This window comes from Trachymyrmex cornetzi, unplaced genomic scaffold (assembly GCF_001594075.2).
Source record: "Trachymyrmex cornetzi isolate Tcor2-1 unplaced genomic scaffold, Tcor1.1 scaffold73, whole genome shotgun sequence".
Lineage (NCBI taxonomy): Eukaryota > Metazoa > Arthropoda > Insecta > Hymenoptera > Formicidae > Trachymyrmex > Trachymyrmex cornetzi.
The window spans coordinates 396,689-407,527 of record NW_017300059.1 but is presented as its reverse complement, the minus strand read 5'-3'; the positions used below and the strand labels follow the sequence as shown (position 1 = coordinate 407,527).

Here is a 10,839-nt window from a genome sequence, read left to right as displayed (position 1 = left end):
CCAAGCGTGAAAACACCCAACAATGGACCCCCGACTACTCCAAAAATAGTTAATGAAGCCTACGATAAGAATTTATTTTATTGCCTTCAATCTTACGCATCGAAGAGTAATAATGAGCATTACCTGAAGTAGTCCTCCTAAAAATTGCGCTAAAAATGCCAACGCAATGGAAATAATACCGAATGTAAAAGCAAGCACTTTAGCGATGAAAGCTGATTTTGTGGGAGAAAATTCATGCCCAACACATTTTTTGTATAAAGGTTTCATGTAATCCTCCAACGTTACTGCCGCTAAAGAATTCTGCGCCGCAGATATTGTGCTGAGGCCTGCGCTAAAGATACCTGGAAATACACAGACAGTCCGAGATTAGTATTATAAATATGCATTGCACGTTTTTGTTTTAAAATTGATTTAATTATGAGAAAAAGAGTCCAAGATTAGTATTGTAAACACATTGATTCACTGATTGCTTTTATTTTAACATTACGCTTGAGAGCATATTTCAGACATTAAGAGTTTTTTTCATAATATGTAATTTCTATGAGATATTAAGCTCGAACCAGTCAATTTATGATAAAAGTATTACCTGCAACAAAGATGCCTGGTAAACCAGGTATATTGGACACTGTGTCCATAACGTACAATGGCATAAGCATATCAGGCGAAGTAATCCTTTTCTTGAGAAATGGATCACAGTTATGATATTTGCTATATATTGCCAATCCCGAAAAGCAAGTTGTAATCGAAAGAAGCGATAGAATAGGCCATGATAGCCACAAGGCTTTTTGTGAAGCTTTCATATTTCTGAAACAAAATGTATCTTAATAGAGTTTCCTCCAATATTTTAAACATAATTTAATCGGTAAATGTTATGTGAAAAGAGGAGATTATTTTATAGTATTTAATAACGTATATATATATATATTTCATAACATGAGCAAGAAAAAATTAAAATTATTTGATTAATTCGGCATCGTTTTACGTTACGATAAATAAAGTACCAATATCCAGAGAAATGACCGTCAATTCGACGGATCAATTCGACTCATTTTTCATTGGCTACTTTAATACATTTAATAATTTTTAATCTTATCCGGCGTTATTCATAAATTATTAAACTTACTTTACAGTCAACATACGCTGGATTTGTACTTGATTTACTCCGTAAAGTGATAAAAATGTACATAAACCACCTAACGTAAGCGACCACCAGGTATGTCTTACCGTTGGATCCAGCTCGATGCTATAACAAAAATAAAATATCAGTTAAAGTGTCCGAGTGTATACTAGTCGCCCAGTTCATGTAGATAAAATAAACAAGCAAGTGGAAATACCTATCAAACTCAAGCCGTTGTCCTTGCTTTGCAATTTCCCAGATTTGTCCCAATCCCCCGACACCGTTAGCTGCTGTGCCAATAATTAAGAACACGGCAGCAAACATGAGTAAACCTTGAAATACATCAGTAATCAACACAGCCTTAATGCCCCCTATTGTTGAGTAGAACGCACATACGAGGCCAATAATAACAATGCTGGCAGTCTTTGAAATTCCTGTTGTCGCCTCCAAGGCTAAAGAAGGAGCATAAAGTACCACTCCTGAGTATAAAAGCAGTTGAAAGAAGTAAACAAAACTAGCCATCATCCTAGCTCTTATTCCGAAACGTTTTTCTAAGTACTAAAAGAATATTTTTTTTAATATACGCTCCATTAAAAACTTCCAGCGTCAAAATCAAATTTCACTAGACTCACCTCGTAGGCGCTCGTCGCCTGCAACTTGAAGAATACTGGTAGGAATCCATAACATACGATCGGAGTGCCCAACAGATACGATAGATTTATTACAACAAACTGTGTCCCATATGTATAATTCTCAGCGGACACACCAAGCAGCGTAACAGCAGACATGAAAGAGACCACCAAGGCGACAGCGACAGGTATAATGCTCATTGATCGACTTGCAACGAAGTACTCCTGTGAAACACATTACTTTTCATTACAGCAAAAAAATATAAGAAAAAGAAACTTTGTTTTAATGGTGCCTAAAAAGTATAAGTTAAACTTTAAAGGTTCATCTTCCTTTATCGAGAAAGAGAGGGCATTTAGTAATAATAGCAGGGCATTTAGTAATAATACCTCCATAGTTTTTTGACGTCCTCCACTAAATCTGTAATAGACACCAATTCCAGCACTTATACATAGCATTATCGCTATAACCAGATAATCGACCCATCCTAAAGTATTTATTTCTTCCATTTTGTCTAAAGTAGTAGTCACGTCAGTAGTAGGTGTGTTGTCTAAAAGAAAGAAGATATATGTTTAAAAATAGATCGGGCAGATTTGTTGTTATACAATAATATTTAAACTAAATATTAATTTAACATATTATATTTTGCATATACTGCGTACAAAAGAAGGAAAGGGTAATATAACAGAAATAACGAGATATCTTTAATTCAGGCACTTGTTGATTCGCTTTGTTCATTATAATTTTAATAAATCAATCATATTCGTGTATTGACATTGGAATAATAGCACTAATAGCAGTTGATTTTGTTCGAATTATGCAAATGAATACATTTTTATATAACAAAAAATTTAAATCTCTTAATTTTAAAACAATAACGATAGTAAAGGGTATATAAGAGTTAATTTAAACAATTATGAGTGTAAAAAGTCAAGACATAAAAATATATTACATTATATATATTCGAAAATACACAATAATTAGTCATTACATGTTTCATTACATGCTTCCTGATTGAGCTATCTTCAGATAATCAAATAAAATGCAATAAAGTTATTACCTAAGAAGAGCATATAATAATGCAAATGAAAAGCAATATACGTGAATTGGATGACCAGACGAATGGTCTTCGTCTAGATGTGGCTTCGCAAAGACTCGGCAATTGCTCGCATAAGGACACCCGATTGCCAGGAATTTCTCGTGGTTCTGGTGAATACAACAATAAGTTAAAAACTAATTAGAGATAAAATAAATAAATAAAATATGACAATGAAATCAAGCAAAAAACGTCGACTCGATAAAACACTCACCTAAAATATCACTCACATTTTCGATTATTAAGGGAGGAATCATCGTCAAATACATTTTCATTTATCACAAAGCTATATTTAAATGCAATTTGCACTTATGCTCTTTTATTGTCTTACAATCTAGTAGACCTTGAAATAAGCTAGCAGCACGGAATTAACCTTATCAGTTAACAGATTTTCAACTAACAGAGTGTAAGAGACAATGCCTATTTATCTTGTTCAATTATTGATTTCGTCATCAGCTCATGCAAGTTCCTTCCTTATAATGCATTCCGTACACTTTTTCTTCGTCTTTGAGATTTTTATCGCACATAATGGGACGTGTCAAGCAACAAGTAAAAATAGTGAAAATAAATATTAATATCAGCTCCGCATTCCGCGCATGCTGATATCACACCTCATGCTCATCTCTCTCCTACTCCGAACTCGTGCGGACAGCGGCGATGCGGTCGCGTGAAATTTTATGACATAAAACATTGGTAAAACGCGAACTTTTCACGTCCCCGGTTGCGTTGCATGTTAATTCGGCTAGCCGTTCGGATGCACCGAATGATTACGTAAAATTGTCAATGACCTAGCGCGAAGTGTCGAGATGCGATACGGCGTGACGCATGACGTTCGTCGTACGTGCATATGCACGCACACAAACACACGCACACACACACACACACACACACACACACACACACATGCGTGAGTGCGCCGCCGCAATGCGTGTATGATGTGTGATATATATATATATATATATAAATTTATATATATGTATGTATACTTATGTATGTGTAGCAACCGCTCAGAACATTTTAAGTGTAACATTCTCTTTAATATCTAAAGCTGCTTCAATGACTTGCCTGCTTTAATGAGGATCAAAGTCCGGAGTCCGTCCTGTCCGTCTGCGACAATTCTGTCCGACCGTTGCTAGTGCCGTTGAACAAATACGCTGCGAGCGGTGAGACTCAAGGAAGACCTTCTCTTTTCTTAACAACCTGACGAATCGCGCATACTCCATGGTGAGCCGGCCCGTTTTTGTCCTATAATCATGTCAGTAAAACCTGAATACCTGAAATTTCTCTTCTATTCAGGGGATCCTATTACACTAGGGGTCAGCAACAATGTTCCGCACATACCTTACATGCCTTCGAAGAGATGCCTCTGTTAATTTCTTCGATTTCGACTGAAGATATAATTTCGATTGAAGATATACTTTTAATTATTATACCGGAATTCAATATTAGAAATTATCACGTGTCGTTTTAGTGCTCCAGAAAATTGCCGCGTGTTTTGTTCGAATACTGATCAAATTTCGCGTTTATACAGATATATCAATAAAATACAGAGTCGTCATTAAGTATTTTAAAAGATTTTAAAGGATATATAATTTTTCGTATTAATTTAAGACGAAAACTTTATATATTCGAAACGACGATATAGTTTCAGAGTGACAAAGTTGAATAAAAAATTTGACTATTTTACTTTTTTGAAAGAAATTTATTGCTGTAAACTGCATTTACATACGCTTTTTAATTCAATCTCATGAAACTTTAATTTGTAAAGTTCGCAAAAAATTTCAGATTTGACGGATCTCCATTTGTGTCAGTTAATTCCGTAAAAAATCAATCAGATCGTTATTTAAATTACAGATCTGAAAATTGAAGGTTTCAAGCTTTAAAATATTTTTTTAGTTTAATATTAAACAAAGTATTTTTTAATATCACAATGTGAATAGACAATAACTAGGAAATGAAAGCTTTAATGTCAAGTTTAAATAATTCGTTTAAATAATTCGGTGGATTTATGTATCATATTTAATCTTACAAATTACGCGCTGAATTTAATTTTCAATTTTGAAACATGATTCTAACAGAACTAGAATAATAATATCAAACAAATTAAATTGATTATTAAATTAAACGATGATAATGTTAATAATCCTGGGCAATTTTTGTGACCATCAAAAGGATATGGAGAGTACGGAGGTAATTGAAGAACGGTGACATTATCGACAATTGATATAAATTTGCGATTATCATAACATAAAATAATATTTGGATAATACATTATCAAATTCATAATTTTTTATTATATAATACTGCATAAATAAGTATACATACTTGTAATGCTGTAATATCTTACATATTGCCTCAAAATTACAACTTTTTTTCTCTACAGTAATTATCTCTATTGATAATCAAACTTGGGTGATAACATTAAATACTCGAAGTTTTAAATAAATTAAAATGTAGTATTGATGAGAGTTTTAAAAATATATACATGTCTATGAAACTAATAAATCATAAAATTAGTGATATATTATTAGTTTCTTACTCTTAATTACTTAAATTTAAATAATTACGCGAACTTTATTTTATGTACACCCAATATGCATCTATACGGTGTGTCCAGACGAATACGCGGCATCGGCAATGGACTGCATCATTCGATTATAGTCGAATAACATCCAAAAGTATACCGACACTGACATTAAAATATGCAGTCGATACGTCCCAGCCGAAATCGCTATTACCGACGAAATACTATTAAAAACCATTGATCTATTATGGAAGTTCGCATACTTTTATAGCATAATTTTCGTATAATTTTACAGAAATGTAAAATTTCAAATAGGGCAATCTAATAATTTGAAATAGCTTTGAAAAAGAAAAAATTGATAAAAGCATTAGAAACACATAAATTGATAAAACACTAATTTTATTGCATTATCATAATTTATTTCATATATATAAACATTTGATACAGTTTTTAAATTTTATTTGTAGAACTTATTATTAGCAATGGTGTTAATAATAGCTAGATCCTATAGGATATAATATATCAGAGAAAAATGGATGGAGTGATCAAGATTCAAAATTCGGTTTGGCATGGTACTGTTACTCGACTTCGATACATTCAAACATATAAAATAAAACACTGTTTGTAAAAATTATTAAATAAATAAATTCTTATGCTGATGAGTCCAAAACAATTTATTTGATATTTATATATATTTCTCCGTTCGAGAGATTATGTTTTTTATTCAAATATGCATATATATTAAATTTTCATTTATTTCATTCATTTATGCAAGTAACAACGAAAATATTTTTATTTAGTTTCGTAACAAAGCATTTAGATAAAAGTAAATAATTTTCAATATTCTCTTGAAATATTTAATATAAAAACGTGAAGATTTCTAGGTTAAATGACTTGACATGACAAATTGGTCACCAAGAACGTCATTAAATTTTTTTGTAAAATTATAATTCGATATTAAATAGAGCTACATTTTTCCTTAGAATAATAATAATAATTTCCTTTAGAATAATAATTTTCCTGCAAGATAAAAAAGAAAACTATACTCTCGAACGACGATTTATAATTTTTTTATGTGACGCTTCATATTTAAAAGGAATAACCTTAATTTTTTTACTTATTTCTCTCACGCAGAATCCGTTCAAAATTTTCGAAGAAGCGAGCTTCTCTGAGCTTCTTCGGCGAGATTACTTGATTCCGAAACAGCGTAATTTCTGCTATGCAGCACGCTGAATCTAATCGAGTTTTAATTGCATCTTACTCCTGCGAGTAAATGGTTGGAAAATAAGGTACGTGTTCTCGGTCTATATGAATAGTTGATTGAGAATCTGTATTGACTATGATCTTAATTTATGCTCGTTATATTATTAAGATACCTTACTTCAAATATACAATGAATATACATTAATGCTTAGATCGTCAAAATATCCTCGCGATTATAACTCAATGTTTGTAGAGGCGACTGTCAATGCATATCTCGCGGAAATATATCATATTATCTCCTTTCTTATAGTTACATTTATACGTTAATGCACCAAGAAGAACTTATAATCAATAAGATTGTCGGTTAAATCAGCTTCTCGACGAGAATATTATCACAATTTAAGCATACATATTATTATATATCATTACTAATTTGCTTTTTTAATAAATGGACTAGACTCGATTACTTATAATAATAATAATAATAATAGTAGCTTCTTAACGTTTAAGGATATTGCAGAGAAACGAGAAATATTTTCCGCAAGCTATAACAGTATAAGTCAGACATATATAAATATACACACAAGATTTTGAATCGAAACAGATTACTATCGGCGTATCTCCCTGTTATCTTTTACGTTTTCTATTTCTTCTTTTGTTATCAACATATATCTAACATCAAACGTATTCTATAATCATTAATCAGTTATGCATCTCTTTTAAAAATATTTGAGAAATTGTGACTTGAAAATTATAACATACTTCAGAGGAATATACAGGTACATGAAGAAGACATTGGGAAGACTTTAACACGTTAAAATCAAATTAAGATTGGTGATTGATAAGCAGATACTTTACTATAAGCAAATGTTTTAAAAGAATCTAGAATTTTCGCGATACTGTTGATTTATAAATATTTCACGCATGATTATATTTTATATTTGTTAGACAAGGAGGATATATCTGATAGTAATAAGTTCCGATGTCATCTTGAGCTGCATTTAATTACAAAGTCAATCAAAGTAGAGATTCAGATAATCGTAGATCAGGATGCAAATAACGCATGTCAGACAAGCCTAACTTTGATAAATGCTGCAAGAATGCAACAAATATCCGAGACATTTTGTTTTCCTTCAGTTATGAAAATAAAGAATGTATATAGTTTATGCACTTTTCTATGTGTTTCTCTTCAATACATTTTATTCGTTAATTATCATATGCGATTGGTGCATTGCTAACAATACTAACTGACAGAAAGGCATACAACTTACTCATTGAATAACTTTTCTAATCTTTGCATCCGATGCTTCGATTATGCTAAAATTGTAGACACTGTATATCTCGTATGTATGAACATATAAAATGTATGACGCGTTAAGAATGAAACGCGTAAGAAACGGAATTCGTTTATTATCCTTAACGGGAGCGTTGTTTTTGTACAACGTACCTGATACGTCTTACATATTATAGTTAATAAATAATGCGATGATTTGAAAAGTATGGAAGAGAATATCTAAATATATACCGCTCTCTTTATCTTTACTTTTTATCACTTTGATATGCAGTTGCGGATATGGAAAGTTATGCTCTTTTAAAAGCGCGTGGAAACAACAGCTCTTTTAATGTTATCTTAAAATAGCTTTTTTTGGTGCTCATATATTATATTCTTATTCGCGCGGATCTTCTTTGAAAGTTTATTCTTTGATGAGAGATGTTTTTGACTTTGCAAGTAAGAAAGAGAGAAAGAGAGAATGCGCTTAAAATTATTGGAAGGCCCACCTAGCGTTGCTAAACACGAATTACACGTATACATAAATAATGTGTGTATAAATTAATTAAGTACAAAAATTACAAACTTATTAACAAAATATTGGCAAGACGAGTTTAGCCGAATTAACGGACTGAATATCGCATCATTTTCCGTCCCTTTATCTGATCATCTAACAAGAATCTCAACATTCGAAAGAGAATAACTTAAAAGGAGTTTAACAAAGCTTTATATCGATTCCCGTTACAATAGTCTATTAATCAAAGCGTAAAATTATATCAAGAAAAATTCATAAAAGACTATAATTTTATTCTTATATTTTTAAAATAAGATATTCATCGCTAAATGAAACGCAATTATTAATATGCTCTCTTAATAACAAATGGTATATAAAGTATTTTTATAATCATGAAGATTCATGATTTTTTTATCTCTAAACGTCGTATTGCACAAAATATTACTAAAGACCAATTTCTACTTTTATAATGTAGAAAGATTAATCGACTAATGCAAACGGGAACTTTTACTTTTTTTCCAACTCGAATGAATAATCTATTTAATTATAATAAATTATTCAATGTAAATATATGCAGGAAGCCAAGAGTCGCGCAAAAATATTGAATTTTTTAAAAATATACGGTGACACTCTGAAGTCTCGATGTTCATAAAAAAAATGTGGTGTAAAGAGGAGAGTATAAATTTATCGTAAAAGAAAAAGAGATTACTTTATATTTATGCCTTATTTTGATAGTAGGAATTGCATTTTAATTTGTAAACAGAGAGAGAGAGAGAGAGAGAGAGAGAGAGAGAGAGAGAGAGAGAGAAACATCACTCATATATGTATAATGTATATGTGTGTATGTGTATGGAATGTTTATTGATTATTCTCTTTCTTGTATATTTAAACAAAATTATCTGTTCGCCTATTGTAATAATCTGCATTTTTTAAATCTTAATCATCCTTTCTTACTCTGTATGCATTCTTAAAATGTGTATTCTTACAGAATTGATTTGTCTCAATTGGAACATTTCCGATCTTCATTTAGAAAAAAATCACCGTCTTTTGTTTCCATAATTTGTATCACGACACATCGCTTAAAATTTTCAAATATCTGGATGAGTTTCCTCATTGTTATTTTTATGTTAATAAATATTACACTCGAGTACGTCTTCGTTCTGAAGAACAATGTTTAAATTACCTAACACATATCACAGAATCCACATTCTCTTTTAGAAAAGAAAAAGAATTATACAAACGCAATAGCACGGGATACAAAAGCATTGTACGGTAGAATTATACAAATATGTCGTCATGACATTAATACAAACTAAAGTCGCATTTGTTGTGCTTGTCGAAGATTGAAATAACAAATTTTATGCTCACATTGTTAGATATGAATAGCGTTCGACGCTTTTTGGTACAAAGGAATGTCGTTCACTACCCTAATTTTGCTCAATGTCATTGGGCAGTGATCATTATTTTTGCGCTATATTTTTCAGTTCATCGCAGAACAGGAATAGAATGTACATTTTTTTATTGTAATGTAAGTAAAAACAATACATTTTGTTGTAAATTTAAAAATAAAAGTCTAGAAAAAATTAAATCATGGAACGATATTCATCATATTATACAATAATTTTTTCTCAATTTTTATCTTTTCATAAATGTTTTATATTCCTGAATTTTGTTTTATATATTATAATATACGATAAAAATTGGTTTTGTATCTTAATAAATTAAATTTGTTATTTCTTCCATTTTAAAAAAGTTGAATTGAAATAAATAACGGAACATCTTTATTTTTGATAATCATTCTTTAACAATAAAAAAAATAATATAATTTTAAAATTTATTGGATATCTCTATTTATATTCTTCAATAGAGTGCTATTGCTATTCATCATGCAACTGCTGCATCCTGTAGTAGCGAATAAATGAAATTGCAAAATCGCCTTGCGATCGCTGCCCTTCATACACACAAGTTTGCGATCAGTGTCACATGCAGACTCAAACTGTGAATCCTGAAGAACATCCACTTATCGGTACGGATAAATTAATGTAATAAAAGTTATGTAATACTAGGTTGGTTATTAGCTTTGCAATGAGTATGTTACAGTACTATACGAATATTCTTAATTCTTTTTAATCGACATTATCTGTATGGTACAGTGACACGTTTTGGAATCAGCTTCGATGAGAACATCTCTTCTGAGATATCTGCAAGTAAAGAGATACAATGGTTTGAGCACGAAATTTTTATGTTACATAATAAGATACATAAAATGTTATTTTTATGTATCTTATTTTATTAAATGTATTAGTATTACAATTTTATTTTTTTAAATTATAAAATATACATATATACAAAAAAAAATCATTTTATATTCGTTTAAGGGGATCCTAAAGTCCTGTATTACCGACTAAAATATGTACAATTTTTGTATTGCGAATACTCTGTTTCTCTTTCACGGATTCGAAAATCCTTTTCCAGGATTAAAGTATAC

The 10,839-nt window shown here is 30.8% G+C and overlaps 2 protein-coding genes across 2 annotated transcripts in view; both read right to left on the bottom strand.

Annotated features, from left to right (window-relative positions):
* Positions 1-3,676, bottom strand: part of LOC108767890 (putative sodium-dependent multivitamin transporter) — a 6,759-nt gene extending 3,083 nt beyond the window's left edge. The window contains exons 1-9 of the mRNA XM_018518024.1: positions 3,055-3,676; positions 2,846-2,950; positions 2,134-2,294; positions 1,750-1,971; positions 1,335-1,675; positions 1,124-1,243; positions 587-804; positions 124-341; positions 29-59 (exon numbers count right to left, since the gene is read on the bottom strand). Coding sequence (XP_018373526.1) covers positions 29-59; positions 124-341; positions 587-804; positions 1,124-1,243; positions 1,335-1,675; positions 1,750-1,971; positions 2,134-2,294; positions 2,846-2,950; positions 3,055-3,115 — 1,477 coding nt within the window. The 5' untranslated portion in view covers positions 3,116-3,676. The remainder of the gene's footprint in view (positions 1-28; positions 60-123; positions 342-586; positions 805-1,123; positions 1,244-1,334; positions 1,676-1,749; positions 1,972-2,133; positions 2,295-2,845; positions 2,951-3,054) is intronic.
* A 6,824-nt stretch (positions 3,677-10,500) lies between these two features.
* The window catches only part of ss (aryl hydrocarbon receptor spineless), a 204,610-nt gene continuing 204,271 nt past the window's right edge, over positions 10,501-10,839 (bottom strand). Inside the window, exon 10 of the mRNA XM_018518023.1 lies at positions 10,501-10,552. The gene's annotated coding sequence lies outside the window, so the exon portion shown is untranslated. The remainder of the gene's footprint in view (positions 10,553-10,839) is intronic.